Source organism: Labrus bergylta, chromosome 12 (genome assembly GCF_963930695.1).
Source record: "Labrus bergylta chromosome 12, fLabBer1.1, whole genome shotgun sequence".
In the NCBI taxonomy this organism is placed as follows: Eukaryota; Metazoa; Chordata; class Actinopteri; order Labriformes; family Labridae; genus Labrus; species Labrus bergylta.
The window spans coordinates 6,035,389-6,051,649 of NC_089206.1; the positions used below are offsets into that span (position 1 = coordinate 6,035,389).

The 16,261-nt window shown below is 42.3% G+C and overlaps 1 protein-coding gene and 1 long non-coding RNA gene across 5 annotated transcripts in view; one reads left to right on the plus strand and one right to left on the minus strand.

Moving 5' to 3' along the window:
• Positions 1-15,863, plus strand: part of magi3a (membrane associated guanylate kinase, WW and PDZ domain containing 3a) — a 134,578-nt gene extending 118,715 nt beyond the window's left edge. For 2 of the 4 annotated variants that reach the window (XM_020645969.3, XM_020645970.3), the window contains exons 11-21: positions 1,587-1,618; positions 2,447-2,711; positions 3,092-3,186; positions 3,968-4,160; positions 5,649-5,864; positions 7,204-7,389; positions 7,538-7,631; positions 9,251-9,323; positions 9,435-9,572; positions 11,022-11,160; positions 12,745-15,863. In XM_020645969.3, coding sequence (XP_020501625.2) covers positions 1,587-1,618; positions 2,447-2,711; positions 3,092-3,186; positions 3,968-4,160; positions 5,649-5,864; positions 7,204-7,389; positions 7,538-7,631; positions 9,251-9,323; positions 9,435-9,572; positions 11,022-11,160; positions 12,745-13,733 — 2,420 coding nt within the window. In that variant the 3' untranslated portion in view covers positions 13,734-15,863. Of the gene's footprint in view, positions 1-1,586; positions 1,619-2,446; positions 2,712-3,091; positions 3,187-3,967; positions 4,161-5,648; positions 5,865-7,203; positions 7,390-7,537; positions 7,632-9,250; positions 9,324-9,434; positions 9,573-11,021; positions 11,161-11,457; positions 11,551-12,744 lie in introns of all 4 variants that reach the window. The other 2 variants (XM_065961380.1, XM_065961381.1) reach the window with 2 other exon arrangements.
• On the minus strand, positions 3,114-6,025 carry LOC136181093 (uncharacterized). Its single transcript, XR_010667529.1, has 3 exons — positions 5,951-6,025; positions 5,622-5,873; positions 3,114-3,246 (listed from the first exon to the last, which is right to left on the minus strand). It is a non-coding gene; the product is annotated as an uncharacterized lncRNA (long non-coding RNA).
• Positions 15,864-16,261: the final 398 nt, after the last annotated feature.

Genomic DNA, 16,261 nt, shown 5'->3' on the forward strand with positions numbered 1-16,261 from the left:
CCAGGACTAAAAGGAGCAGCGCCGCAGGGTTTCCCCTCAGGTCACCCACAGACCAGGATTAGGTTGGGTTTTACTCCCAGCCAGCGGCAAGAACTCCCAATGACAGCAGCAGAGAGAAATGAAACAGGAAATTATTTGGCCCTGATCCCCGTACTGGATTTAAATCTGGGTATGAGACAAAGTGCCCTCCCCTGTGGGACATGTATTACACTCAGTGTGGATATGAAACGACCAGGGAGATAACGTCAGCCCATTTTTTGGGGGGAATTAATCAAATTTATTATAAAACAATTTCTCCTAAACCTGCGCCAATAACCATTTATTACATCATTATTTTATTTTTATTTGAATCCTTTAATGACATTGAGTAAGTGGTTATAAAAAGCAGCACACAGTGAAAAGCATATTCTGTGCTCTCGTTTGGATGTGTAGCCAACAGCTGGCAGGTCGGACACAGCAGTGCATGTTTCCCATGGTTTAGGGTCACCTTTGTGTCTCCCATCCTGAAAGTGACGCGTTAGGTAGTTTTGCCAGTTGGCGTGTGTTGCCCCCTACTGGTTGAATGACACCATTACTAATTAAAAGAAATGAGTCAGGTGGAAAAAACAAAAAACTGTTACCTCTAGGCACAGATATCACGACAGAGGCAGAAAAAGGTGCGGAATATTTCTGCACAAGGAGTGAGAAATGATGTGTGAAGAAAAACAGTACCCAACCTTTAAGCAAAGACCTGTTTAGTTATCGGCCTGCAAGACAAATCAGACTGATGAACAACCACAAGCTAAAACACTTTTATTGTATTTTTTAATGATGAATAAGAAAAAAACACACAGATACACATGTTGTGCAGCGCTAACATAACTGCAGCTTAATTAACAAAACAATAACTCAAACTGAGTATGGAAATTATATGAATGCATTATCATTGTGTTTAGTTTAAATAACCTGCAAAACATTCTGAGTTTATGTTTATAAAATTGCGTCATTATAAGAAGATCATTTGATTATTACGAGGCTAATGAGCTCGTTCTTTAGTTCGGTCAGTCTGTGGTGAAGCACAGCATGTCGTGTTTAAATGAGAAGCCCCGACTGGGATTTTTTTAAGGTTTATTTTGGGGCTTTGTATGAGTTTATATTAGATTTGACAGTGGATAGAGTCAGAAATCAGGAGAGAGGGAGAGTGGGGAATGACATGCGGGAAAGGAGCAACAGGTCGGATTCGAAACCCTGGGCCCGCCCACTTGGAGGACCGCAGCCTTCGTTCATGGGGCGTGCACACTAACCACTAGGCTACCGGCTCCCAAGCAGAGGGATTTTATTTAAGTCTGAATAAATAACCAATTTTAAATGCAAAAACAGTAAATACAAATCTACTTCATTTCTCAGAGTAAAACGATGAATTGTTAAAAAATGTAATTCTCGCTTCACAGGTCGCACATAAATTGTCAGTTTGTGGCCCATTCATTGGGCCCTTTTATGAAGTGATTTATTAAGCCTGTTTGAAGCTTTTTTAGCAACACAATTAAATAAAATAATTGTATTTCTTGAATTGTTTTCTTGATACACTTCTTTTTCTTTGCCTGCAGGTCAGACGTCTCCTGTGAAATCCCTCAAACCGGTAAGTCTCATCAGATCTTTGTCATGTCTCCTCCACTCTGCGGGGTGAACGTGCAGATGTTAAAACCCTCTTTCTAAATGATTCAACAGAAGAAGCTTATGATTTGTCCTGACTACCCACAACCACACACCACTTAGTCTGTGTTTGTCTGTGTGCGCTGACGTCGGCTACATTATTCAGCGAGCCCCACATTAGCCTGGCTGTTGTTTCTGGAAGTGCATGTGGGTAAATATGCTTGCTCCTGGCAAACAGCAGCAACCAGAACATCCTTTCTGCGTATGGGTGTTTAAGATGATATGCCGTGTTCAGCAGCTTGTTCCTGTGCTGCTCCTGCGCGCTTTACACCCCTCCTAAAATAGAGAGACGGGGACAGCAACAGGCGTACTCATTCTGATTTATTGTTCCAACACAGAATCATAATGTGCAGTCGAACAATATATGAGTCTTTCTTTCTCACAATGTTCATGCCCGTGCTGCATTTCTGCTGAAATAGTTTCTATGAAATCGTGGAAATATATCCTACTAGGTTTAGTGAAATGATATTTTATGCAGGCATAGGGATACATGAACAGTTTTTTCACAAACAAAGGGACATAGCTGCAGTGATGTCACCAAATGGTTTGTGAACCCCCCTTTAAAAACCCGTAGATTTGCATTTTAGCCATCACTATCTGTTTGTTTTTTTATAACGGCGGGGGACATATTTGGATGACAGGCTGGATATGCTTTGCTACATCTCTGTTTACAGTTTACAGGTTGCCATGGTGACAAATTGTCAGTCACAAGATACAAATAAAGATAGATTGATTGATTGATTCCGTGTTGCAGTGCACAGCTCCCATGTCCCAGGCCGCGACCCAGCCTAGCCCTCAGCCGGCCTCCCACCCGGCGCCCCATCAGTCGCCCCACTCGGCCCCCCTGCCCGTCATGCAGGCGCAGCGGCAGGAGATGATCAGCAGCACGGAGACCCTCGGTCAGCCGGAGGTTCCCCCCAACCCGCTCGCGTACTCCTCAAACACCCTGCGCTCGTCCTCGCCCAAACCGGACGCTTCAGAGCTCTACCTCAAGTCCAAGGCCCTGATGGACAGCAAGCGTAAGTGCACATTTTAAAAGCACGCAGCAGCAGACATTTGAATAATGGATTAATCCTTCAATGGAAATAAATAATTCTATGTCATACAGAGAGTTTTTTATCTGACCGAGTAAGCTGAATATTTGAGTTAAAAATCAGCTGTTTGAATTACATTTTCCTCTTTCTGATGAAATGAAATCAGTTTTCCCTGGTTCTTGACTGCAGGCTCAGAGGCACTGCATTATGCAATACACTTACATCCCAAATGCTTAACAACACATAACACACACACACACACAGCATAGCTAATGTGCTTTGTCTTTCATGGCTGTTTATTTTAAAGAAATCCTCTACTTTCTCTCCTTCTCCTTCTTCTTCTTCTGCTGCTCTTTCATTCGCAGCTCAAAATACCAAGGAGCTAGACGTGTTTATTAAAAGGAACCAGGAGTCGGGCTTTGGATTCAGAGTCCTCGGAGGCGAGGGGCCAGATCAGCCGGTAAGTAGCATGGTCCAGCGGTTAACATCCAGGGTCGGCATGCTGTTAGAATACCAAACCCTTAAACACAAGAGAGAACATCAGTCAGACCCTTAGCTTGTCTATATTTGAGCTGCAGACTGTTCTTTATATGGGAATTTGTGTTTTTCTGCGATATTGGTCCAACTTGTACATTAAATAGATTACATCACCAAGCAGCCACTAACTATGGAATTTCAGCCTTCAATCGTGATTAAACATTTTTATAATTTGACAGCCCTAGTTGAAACATAACCCTTGGGAGCAGAATCAAAGTACAATAACTTAAAGTGTGTGCTTTATTTTCTCACTGACAAGCTCGTATTCTTATCCTCAAGTGTCTGACATTATTAACGAAAGGGATCCTTCTGTTTCTGTCCGACTAAGACACATGTTTCCATCGCCCCTCACCGCACGATTTCAGAGAAATGTCAGTGTCTGCAAAGGAAGACTTCTGAAGTTACTTTGATTCTGCACAGTTACAGGCAACATTTACTGCATGCATAGACGTCTTCTTGAGCTCTTCCAAATCTTAAATAACCTTTTTTTTTTTTTTTTACTATTGCTGTAGGACATTAGGGAAATAGATTCTCCAAAAAAACCCCATCAAACTCCTTTTTTAGCTCTTTGAAAAAAAAAAAAAATAATTCAATGCTCAGAGCAACTGAGAGGATTTCAGCTGATTATTTAACATAATGCCGGTCAATCCTCACGCTCACTCTGGCTCGGCTCGGCGTTGAAAGCTCTCGTTTCGCCTCCACAGGTGTACATCGGTGCCATCGTGCCACTGGGCGCAGCAGAGAAGGACGGGCGCCTGCGGGCGGGGGATGAGCTGCTCTGCATAGATGGCGTGCCAGTGAAGGGCAAATCGCACAAACAAGTGCTGGAGCTGATGACCAACGCCGCCCGCAACGGCCAAGTCATGCTCACGGTCCGCAGGAAACTGACACACGCAGGTGGGTCTGCTTTTTTTTTTTATAATCAGCTCCACGTTTCTCCGGGAGCATTTTAAAGCACAGATTCTTGTTTTTTTTTACTTCTTTTGTCTTCTTCTGTATGCTGGAGGAAGACCTCTGAGCGAAAGCTTTGATCTGGGATTCTTTTTTTTACTAATCCCTTTTAGGGTGTTTATTCTTTGCAGATGATTTCCTGAGAAGAAAAGTCTTGAATAACGGTTCTTCTTTAACTTCAATCACAGAAAATTGGATTCAGATTTTGTTTTTATTCACCAAAAACAAGAATAAAAAAAAGAAATGGTGCAATTTACTCCTTGAAGATGGTTTGCTTTATGTTTCTCTGTCAAGCCTGATTGATCTCGTGTGATGGGCAGTGAAAAGAAGATCGGCTGATTTACATCTCAAAGGATGAAGAGGAAAAACGCTGACTTTGCAGTTTGTTTTAATTGCACAAACCCCTGCTGCATCCAGGCTTGTTTACCACCACAAACAACCACTCTGTGAATAATCCAAGCACTTTTTGAAATGACTTTAGATTTGATGTATTGCAACAACAGCTTTGTTCTCGTTGCAGAAATTAAGCATCAATCATGTTTTTTCGGCTCTATGCTTCTAAAGCAGCCGTTAAGAGAAGAAAAAAAAGATTTCCCGACGCCGGCTGACAAAACAGGAACTCAGCAAAACAAACAAACAATGAAGAGAGATTGAGGTTGATAAGCTTCTGAATAACAAATCGTTTAGGGGCTTTCATCCCGAGTTCATCTTCAGATGCATTCATTTTGAGTGTGAAATATAAAAAGAGGGAAACGGTTGACTTCCAAAAGGCTCCTGTGTTTTGCATTTTTTTGTCAATTTGTGGTAGATATAAGGTCCCGACCCATATGGGATTTTTGGGGCCGATACTGATATTGATATTCGGGAGAAAAAAATCTGATTCCGATATAACGGCCGATATCTTTTTGAGATCTGTAGAGAGAAATAAAGATATGGACGTACACTTGTGGAAAAGATTCATAAGGAAGACAAGATGGTCACTCAGCTGGAAAGTAACTGTGCATGTATGTGCATCACGGCTTGACGCTTTGGAGAGTGATGATGCTTGTTGTAAGCCATATAGTGCCCTCTGCTGGTGAAAGAGAACTGTAAGTTTAATACAATGAAATTAAAATAAAATGCGGTTTGACTGGTGAATAAATCTGTTAGTATCAGCATATATCTGTCTTAAAATTGTCCGATACCGATAGTCACTGGATATGCTAATATCGGCTGATATTATCGGCCGGCCGATTAATCGGTCAGTTTCTAATACGTATACAACATTTACAAATTACTGAACCTTACCACCAGTCATTTTTTAAGCTAAATCTTAAGACCTTTGCGAAAATGAGCACCACATGAGCCTGCTATAGTAACAAAGTACAAAAACAACTGTCCCAAATGCGTGCCTGTCAGCATCCTCACATGTTTCTGTGCTTTGTCTTCTGTCAGATGACGATGAGGAGGAGGAGAGCAGTCAGCAGCCCCCGCATGTAGCGTCAGCCCTGGTCAACAGCTCGCCCAAGATTCCTCGTGGAGAGTTTCCCAACGCCGTCCAGCCCGCTCCGCCGACCCGACCGGAGTGCTTCGATGTTACTCTGCAGCGCAGGGACAACGAGGGTTTCGGATTCGTCATCCTCACATCAAAGAACAAGCCCCCACCTGGAGGTCAGACACCTGAAGAAGAAAATACAGCTTCTACAAATAATGTTTATCAACTAAATAAGAAGCATAAAAAGTTCATTTTAAGCAACCTTAAAAAAGTATTGAAATGTTCAGCTGATGGCGCTCTTCATCTTTCTTCCATGAGGTTTTCTTTTCTGTTCTGGTCATCAGCCTTGGTAGAGTCATGACTCCAGGAGAAAAAACATCTCCATTATTGGATTGATTTTCATAAAACTCTCTACAGAAATTCATTTTCCTCAGAGGATTAAACCCCTTTGACTTTTGACAACAAAATGTTTCATGTTTCCCCTAAAATGATTCGCACTTCTAGTCGGCTCGTGCCAAATCTTTTACAGATGTTCGTGATTTCTTTGAAGGAGTATCCCGCTGACTCTGGTTAACCTCTTGACATTTAATTTAGCACTACCATGAAGTACACCTTTTTGTTTTTCAGTAAAAAACAAAGAAACTCAGAACTAGTCTGGATGTGTTGCAAGAAATTTGGCTTTTTGAATCTCTTGAGAAAAAAGCGGAGATATCTGGAGCCCCTGAACGCTAAATCTATCGATCCTGCAAATGTGTCTTTGGTAGATAATAGAATAGAATAGAATAGAATAGAATTACTTTATTGATCCCAAACTGGGAAATTGTTGCGTTACAGCAGCAGGTTATCCAAACACACAATATGAGTAAAAATTAGCAAATTTAAACATAATATAATATTAAATACAAAGTAAATTAGCACTAAAAATATCAAAACTAAGAATGGGAATATATACAACCAGGATTTAACTAAGCATTACTAGTCTTAAATATGAAAGATTAAATGTAAATGTGCAAAAACAGAGTTGTAAATGAACAGTATTGACAAAGAGCTGTGCAATCAGATGAATTCATAACTGAAAAAGTGATGTGATTCCCATGAGACTCAGCTGTATTGGGGTTACGGGCTATCCGGGAAATATAAGCATGCTAGCAAAGTCAGCTGAAGTAATGACAATGTTACAAATTATACATGTGAGCATGTTAGCATTAGTGTTAGCATTATTTAAAACAAAACATCTGTGACTTGCTAGTATGATTTCTATGTCTTTCCTTTGTTATTCATCATTTTGTCCACTTGTATTACACACACCTACTTCAATTCTTTGTTTTTTTTTTTGAGTAGCTGTATTTTGACTAAGGTTGCCAATAATAGATCTCCTTACAAAGCCACAAAACCCGAGTTCATTGTTTTTGAATGTAATATCTTGATCTTGGGTTTATTGCATTAATGCTGCTCAAACATGCAAAGAAAACAAACAGGTTTTTAAGTCTCACTGGCTGTGTTCCCCTGTTCCAGTTATACCTCACAAGATCGGCCGTATAATCGAGGGCAGCCCTACAGACCGTCTAGGTCAGATGAAGGTGGGCGACCGTATCTCTGCTGTCAACGGCCTGTCCATCATGGAGCTGTCGCACAACGATATCGTCCAGCTCATCAAGGACGCCGGCAACACCGTCACCCTCACTGTGGTGCCTGAAGATGGTAGGTTGGCACAGAGAAAGTCCTTCCAGATAAAATATCAGGGGTGTTTTCTGGGATTGAGTCAATGGGAATAAAAAAAAAAAAAGAAGAAGAACAGATAACACGATGGAAATAAGATGAGTTTGTGCTATGAACTGTGTTTGTACAGACAGCGCTCCTCCATCTGGAACAAATTCAGCCAGGCATAGCCCTTCAGCACAACACCGAGCAATGGGCCAGCAGCCTCCCAGCTACCAGGACAGGTACAAGAATATACACACACGACGAAACACGAGCTTTTACACAAGAATCCCTCTCAGGCAATGAGCCCACTGCTGACAGCCTAATACAGGTTCTGCCACATGAACCATAAATTAGCCCCCAATCCTCTGAAAGCAGGCTCTGGTGTGTGCTTCACTGTGGGCACATTACCATCTCTTGTAGCTTGCACTCTCCTTATTATCCAGAAAGACAGAAAATCCCCCCGGTGGTCAATATTTGGATTGCAAAGCTGAAAAAAAGGAGACAAATAAAAAAAAAAGGGGGGTCTTTGATCTCCTTTTATAAACAAGATTACCTGTGTCAGACTTTTTTAATCCAATGCTGCAGCGGCACATCTCACCCACTCTTTTTTTTCCCACTTCCTGCCACTATGTGTTCTCCCTTCCCACTGTTTGGCCCTCCGTCCGTGCCTCAGCTGCATCCCTCCCTCTCTTTAAACGTAGAATCTCTGACACACGCCTGAGGTCAGCCAATGCTAGAAATGAGCTGAGGCTGTCAGTCAAGTGTGTAAACCCTTCTCCATGCCAGAGCTGCTGAGCAGGGCCGAGACTCTTCAGATAATAATGTCAGCGGTGCGAAGTTTCCACAGAGGCATTGTAATGAGCTCTGCGAAGCATTAAAGTATGCCCCCCCCCCCCCCCCCCCCCCCGTTACTGTCACTGAACCGTTAAAGCAACACAGCGCTTTGAGAGAATTAACGTTGGGAGTCTGTGTGTTTTATATCGGAGCCAACAGAAGGAGGCTCATGCTGCTGTTAAGGAGCTGCCGCAGTGTGTGGCTCATACTGGGCGTACAGCAGAAAGAGAAAAAGATATGTTTGTCTCTGTTCTCTTTAAGAGTTGAGGATTCAATATTTTCTTGAGCTGTAGCTCACAAACAAGAATGACTCCTAACAAGACACACTAGAAGCTGGGGGAATAAAACACAGATCACCTTGGATACTGAATGCACATATTAGCAAGCACTAGTTTCTCTGCAGCAGGGATTCGCTCCCCTTGTGACTGATCACAGATCTTGTTTTCCATCTTCTTTTCAATTTGACCCGAGGTTCTGCACACCAGCTTAAAGCTGCATTACCATTATTTTCTACCTGGACTGACGGCAGTAGATTGGCAAAAACAGACAAAACAAAAAACACTTAAAAAGTTTTTAAAGTACTGAAAGTTAAAAAGGGGAGAGGGGTTGGAGGTGTTTCGCTGGAGGAGAGCGGAGGATTCAGTGTGGCGGAGCTGTCGCCAAACAGCCGTTTGTTTTGGTTTCATGCTGGTGCTCAAGGGTGACATCTACTGGATCAAAAAGTCACACATTCTTTCTTTAAAGCACTTTGAGATCCTCAGTGTATGAATGGTGCTTTTTGTAATTGATTGTCAACCCAATGCTGAGTTTGTCTGCATTTTAAAAAAAAAGCCATTCTTTGTCTTTTATTTATTGTTTACCCATACTTTTATATTTATCGTACACGCTTTAACTTCATCTACTGATGAGGAAATATGTTTTTTGTTGCCATATTGTAATAGAACATTATGGAACATAAATGTTTTTTCATATTCCCAGCATTGTTGAGCACATAATGACATGCCTATCATCTTTTCTGGTGCAGGAACGGTGACACAGAAGTCAGGAACTCTCTCCTGCTAAAGGAAGGAACACTGATAACGTCAGGTCCTAAGCAGGTGGGCACCATGTTTCTGTTTCTCCAGGTCTGACTTGAGCCTGGATCATTCGTTGTGTCAGTCAGGACATGCTCAGTCTGAGGAGCTCACGTCCTTGTGCTTGAACCGCAGGGCTGTTTTGTGGTGGAGCTGGAGCGCAGCCAGCGGGGCTTCGGCTTCAGTCTGAGAGGAGGGAAGGAGTACAACATGGGCCTGTTTATCCTGCGCCTGGCTGAGGACGGGCCTGCTCTCAAGGATGGAAGGATACATGTGAGTTTATTACATTTTCCCGTTTCTGTCCTCACAATGAACTTGGTTAAAACTACTTTGCACTTTTGAACTTTAAATTAAATTGATAAAACTCACTCGGGGGGGTTTTCAAGTCAGATACTGCAGGGACTGGATTACTTTGATACAAAAGAAGACTTAAAAAAAATGTTTTGATTCTGAGCAGAGCTCTGGGGTTATAAGGAGTTCCGTCTCACTGAGATTTCTTTTTGTTTTGAGATTACATTTTTCTACTATATTTAAGAAAAGGGATGAAAGAAACAAGGAAGAAAAAGAGAGTATGACAACCCACAAAGATCCATCCATCCATCCATTATCTATACCGTTTTTCCCGTTCGGGGTCACGGGGGCTGGAGCCGATCCCAGCTGTCATTGTGCGAGAGGCGGGGTACACCCTGGCCTGGTCGCCAATCAATACCCCACAAAGATTCCCCATATAAAAAGATAGTTATGTGGCTGCCTTACGAGCCACTCAGTCAACCACAGTGTTTTATGGCTTTATCTGGCTGCGAGGCAACCCACCCTGGGAAGAAGAATCAAGTTGAAAGTTAAGGGTTAAAGTTGAACCAGGGCTCTCCTTTTCAACTACTTCTAAACATATATTTACTGCTTCATTTTAACGGATGAATAATTAGGGAGTTGTGCTGAAATTATAAATACATGAGTCATGTCAAACCTCAGCGTTTACAAAGAAATGGCTCCTGAAAATTGCAGAATTTGGGTTCTTAAAGTCTCAAATTCGACCTCGCTAACCTTGCTACAAATAAGTCACTTACAGCAAAAGACCTTCCTTGTCAGTCAGGGGTGGGGAGGGTTTTCGTAGCTTTAATTGGACTCATTAAGAGTATCAACTAATGGGTGTTAGAGAACTTACTTGACTTGGCATCCAAAAAAAAGACTATGAAGCAGCTTCTCTACGAGCTTTATGAATCGCACAGGTTGCTCACTCACTCGCAACTTTATTAATCTGTCTTTGGGGGCAATTGGTTTGGAGCAGCTTGTAAAAAGAAAAGCATGATGTAAATTTCATCACCCCTGCACGCCCAACTGCTCGCAGTAAATTTTCCTTAATATTGGGAGCTGGCTGGAAAAGCCCAGGTAAAGTCCGGGTGAAAAATTTGGCCATTTCGTTCACACATTTTGCTAAATCAGACAAATTTCATGACTTTTCGAGGCTTATTATGTGTGTAAACACCATAAGCCAGCCAAAATAACAAGCCAATGTCTTACCTCCTGTTGTTTTCTAACACATCCATTCACCTGTCTCTTCCTCCTCCGGCAGTGTTAAGCCTCGAATCTTCCCTACTGTTTTATGAGGGCATGCATGTCTCACAGTTTGAAACCGTTTTGTCTCACCTGCCCTTACTCTTGCTAATTAAATTCTCAAGGACCCCCCTGCGTGTGACTCGTAACACCACGTCTGCGTTACAGGTTGGCGATCAGATAGTGGAGATCAACGGTGAAGCCACGCAGGGCATCACGCACACTCGAGCGATCGAGCTGATCCAGGCGGGAGGCAGCAAAGTCCACCTGCTGCTGCGACCTGGTCAAGGCTTGGTCCCGGATCACAGTGAGTGCCTGTTGAGAGCCGCATGCATGGACACACGTTGTAGATTTGAGAGCTACACGATAGCAAATTAACCACACATACTATACAGAAGCTTTTGTACGGACATGCTTGAAAGCAGGGTGCTGACTTTCTTTATTCTCATGCATGTGTTGCGAGCTTCTCTCTTGACTGTTCTCTCCTCTCATTCTATCTCTCTACTTCTATCTTGATCTACCTTTTGTGCTCTTTACCTGCTCTGGTCTTCTTCACCGGCTTGGCTGTCTGTTTTTTCTACCTATTTATCTCTTCCTTCTATAGGTCTGAACTCTTCTTCCACCCTGTGCTTCTACATGAAACCTGAGCATCACTAAAGGCCTCACTGCTTTTCTTGGTCTGTCCCTAATAACCTTGGTAAACCTTGTACTCCTCATACTTCTGCTTTGACCTCTCCTTTCAAAGTGATTCATCTGCCAGATTTAAGTGTTCCTTCTCTTTCCCTTCTTTCATCCCCATGATCAAATCTGAGTGAGATCAGTTATTTGAAACTCAGTTAACAGTTAATCGTTTAGTAACTATAAGATGAGTTACTCTTCCCCTGGGCTGAACCAAAGCAGTGAGTCCTAGAAGACTGAACAGGAGTGCTGGGAGGCTTCAGAGCGCCGCAAGTTTTTATTTATTTTTTATTTAAGGGGTGTTACAAAAGCTGGGATGCCACTGAACACGCACCTCGTCATGAGCTTGAATGAAGATCTGCAGAAATCTCCTTAACTAGATCATAGTCACTGACAAAGTGGTATACGGCTCTGTGTGCATTCACTGGCATCGACCGTTCAATCCAAAGACCTCATTGGAATGAATTTCTATGAGTTGTTACTCTTAGAATTTCGAAAAATCTCATTTCAGCACCACTAAGTCCATCACCCTTCTTTTTCTCTCTCTCTGGTTTTCTGCTGCATATATCTGCTCTCGATCGCTGCTGTGCAATTCTTATCAGCTCAGGGGGGAAATTGAAATGTCAGTGGTGGGTGAATGCTAGCACCTTTTTCCATTGATGGCTGATACATATGTCAAACAAGGCAAATATTTAGAGGGATATTACAGAGGGTTATTACACGAAGCAAGCAAGGTTTTAACAATATGAGGATATTTTACTCCTGCTGCATGATGTGTTTAACTATCTTTGTGTTGAATGTGTAAAAATATCCCCTGCAAGGGATATTTTAACTTATGATGTTTCTTAAAACATAGACTGTATAAAAAAGATGGACAACATGTCATTCCTTCCAAAAGTGAAGTCAAAACATTCAGAGCGCCCCCTGCTGACTGGCTGAAGTCAAAGTCACGAGCTCCGCCTTCCTTCGTGTAAACAGATGAGTCAGAGGTTGTGCTTCATACTGACATGACAATCTGTTCTGATGTGTCTGTGCCAATCTGAAGAATCTTTGCCCCTTTTATCGGTAGTCTACTGCTCAGACTAGGCGCCACATGCATGGGTTAATTCGGCTCAACTTTTGTACAATGGGAAGAGGTGGAGAAATGTTATCCATCTTTTTATACAGTCAATGCCTGGAACCGTTTCTTACTTTCCATTGCTTATTTTTTTAGGTTCAAAGGACAAAGTAACCATTCCAACCTCAAGCTTTCCCAGACTCTCTGTATCTGAAGGTCAGTCGTCTCCAGCCTCCCCATCCACCGTCTCCCTCTCTACCTCCGAACTGTCCTCCCCCAAAGCAGCCCCCCCCGATGAGCACTTGGGGGGAGATTCCTGGGCATCTGGGTCCCCCGGGTCTGGGCATGAGCATGGCAGGCAGGCGAACAGATCAAGAGGACAGCAGCTTTCTCAACACAGCCAGAAGCGTACCACCAGCCCCAGCACCCAGACCAGAAATACAGGCAGGAGTGACTCCAAATCTGCAAGTCCCCTGAGAGCCAATGACGGCCGGGCAGATCTTGTCGAGCGCTCCCCGAGCCCGAGAAAAACAGAGCGAGGCCACAGCGGATCCCTGGAGGATATGAGCAGAGGGAGGAAAGCCCAGGGACAGAGAGATTACCGCTCCTCTAGCCCTAGGAAGACCTCCAAGTGGGAACAAGATCCTGCTGTGCCTGTGAAGAACCTGGTGGAGCCCCAGAGCCCAAGGCGTCCAGCCGGCCAGCAGCCCAGTAGTGCCTCTGGAGAAGGGAAGGACTGGAGGTACAAGGATGAGGATGCAGCCTACTGGCAGGAGAGTGGAGACAATGGTTTAGGGACCAGTGAACGCCACAAGAAAAGCAAAAGAGCCGAACAAGAGGCGGCGTCACCAAAACCCCATTCCCAAGCGCACAGGGAGTTGGCGGGGTTGGGTGCGGAAAGCGGCACCTTAAACCGGAGGTTGGGAAGAGAGAAGGGGGATAAGGAATATCAGGAAATCAAGCAGCTCGGGCTAACCGAGGAGGCGAATAGAAAGGATCCCAGAGGTTCCAGCAGTAGCATCCATGATCCCAGCGTAAACGGGACCTCTACCAGCAAGAAAGCTCAGATCACCCCTGGTCCATGGAAGGTTCCGAGTTCTGCCAAGATCCAGTCCCAGGTGGACATATCATACGCGGATGTCTGATTATCTTCCCGGGACTCTCTGCATCTATTAAACGAAAGCTGAGCCTCTTGGAAAAATATGAACTATTAGAATGGAAGGATTTTGATTTTAGCAATCTTGGACAAAGCAGACCACTGTGTAACCAGCATCATAGCTTCTCATTGCTTCTTTTTTTTTTCACCCAGTTTGCCTCGGTCAGTTTGCATCGATGATGTCTGATCTTGTACCTACACGAGTATTAGTACTGTGTGGATCGTTGGTTCTGAGTGTGATTATTTTTTTTTTTTGTTGGATGTGACACTGAAGTCTATTTTGTGCCAATCAGGGACTCCGGTTATAAAGAAGCTGCTCTGTTTTTGCACTCACTGTGAGACTGTTTGTGGGTAATAAGATGAACTGCTCTCTACGTCTACCTGTCTCGAATGAAGGATATGTCTTTTTGACGCTTTGAAGGTTTAAGACTCAATCATGCAATCACTCAGCTTTTCTTCCAGACAAGATTGACTCACTGTTCCTGGCACTGATGGATGTACTAAAAAAAAAAAAAAAGCGAGGCTGGTGAGTTTCCCTTAAAATCAGCTGCAAAAGGGGTGCCTGCGACGTCATCCACTGTCTGTTTCTGAGAGAGGGTTGAGAACTGTTTGTGTGACTGTATTCGTGCACATGAGAAGTCTTTCTATTCGCTTTTGAGAAGGTTGGCAGAATACCCTGCAGCTTTTATATGCATCAATCAGCAGACCAGATACTTGTGGATATACTGTAGTTCTAATGTTTGTTACTTGTGTGTTGATAATGAAGCATAATGTAATTTATTGAAATGATATGTAAACAAACCTGTTAGTACACGAATCCATTCTGAGTCATTTCATCTTTGATGTGGACTTATTGATAGAAATAGAGTGTGTAGATAAGCATCGCCATTTAAAATGTCAACACCATCGAATCGGTAATCTATACATTATATTTCTGCGATTTCAGCGTCTGTAAAGAGTCATGCAAGCCTGATTCATAATGCCGTCTACTGTTCGCAGCTCTGTGTTTCCAGTCCTCCGGCTATGTGTGTATACAAGAGGACAAGTAGGCCTATGTACTGTATATTAGATATCGCTGTAGCATTGACTATACCTAATCGAAAATATGATTTAACAAAGTTATATTTACAAGATATAATAACAGAGCCTGATTGTAAAGAGAAGTGAGCCCTCTGCCTTCAACTTTAAGAGATATTTTTATCAATGTAAATGTAGGCACAAAAAGCATATCGCTTTTCTTCACTCTAACCTCAAAATCTATTTTTGATCAAATTAGTTATTTAGTACATATTTACCCATAATGTGAATAAATAGTATGTGCATTTTTTTCACCTTAATTGTAGTCAATTGTTATCAACATCATGGCTTGCCCTTTTGCGCTAGAAATAGCGCCAGACTCCCTAAGAAGGCAGTTCATTTTTCTACAACTTAAGGTCAGAAAAAGCTGCCTTTTGGTGGTTGAAGAACGTGGTGCATAATGTGAAAATTGCTTTGCTGTTTTTTTTTTTTAGTTTTTTTTTTACAATTCTCCTTTGAAATTACAGCAATGGGGATCCAAGTCAGAGATGAGAAAGATAGACATTACTTTGTATTTATTGGGATCACTTGTGCCCTGCTCTGAGGACAATATTGTGTGTCTTGTTGCTATAGTGGAGTACAGAGACATCTAGTGGTTCATAAAAGTCGTCACTGCTTGAACTGTTCCTTCATCTGCCTGTTTAAGGATGTACTAAAGTAACACATGCATCTACTGGTCTATAAGACCACTTACTAATTTATTGTCCACCTTTATTGTTGATATGACAGGCTACTGTATTAATTAATATTCATGCCATTACCATGTACGATACTGTGGCCTTGCATTGCTTCAACATATATAAAAAAAAAGTTTTAGTTTTGACATCATGGTAGATGTTAATGTTTATAAATTGTACAGCACCTGTATAAATATTTGCCTTCATGCAGAAAAAAAAAATCCTCTGTAAATCGTTTCATTATTTTTTTAAGGGAAGTCAGAAGAGATGATATATAAAATGGGTGATAAAAAATAATCTGGTCATGGCATTCTGTTCATGCACTGATAAATAAAGGTTTACTGAATAAATGGGATTGAGATATTTCTATTTGTTTGTTTTTTGTTTATTTATAGAAGTGGTTGATATTGACAAAGGTATTAAATTGAATTCCTTGTATCCAATTTATTTTGGTGGTGAGTCACTGCGATGTTAAATGCCTCCACAGTATCAGTCATTTTACATTTTAAGTCCAGCTTCAAACTAATGTCCCCATTTGTACACAAAAATCAGGAATCATTCACCCCCATTTATACTGAAAATAAAGGGATCTTTTTCTGATGGATGTAAGTATTAAGTCAATGCTGTGCAAAAATACATCTAGGAAATCATCCTTAACAAATGTGAAGCTTCAACAGTCCGCCTTTGTGGAATAAGCCAATAGTTAGTCCTATTAGTGCCGACGGACCTCTTTGTGTGCCTGAAGACAGTTTTCCTGTGATCA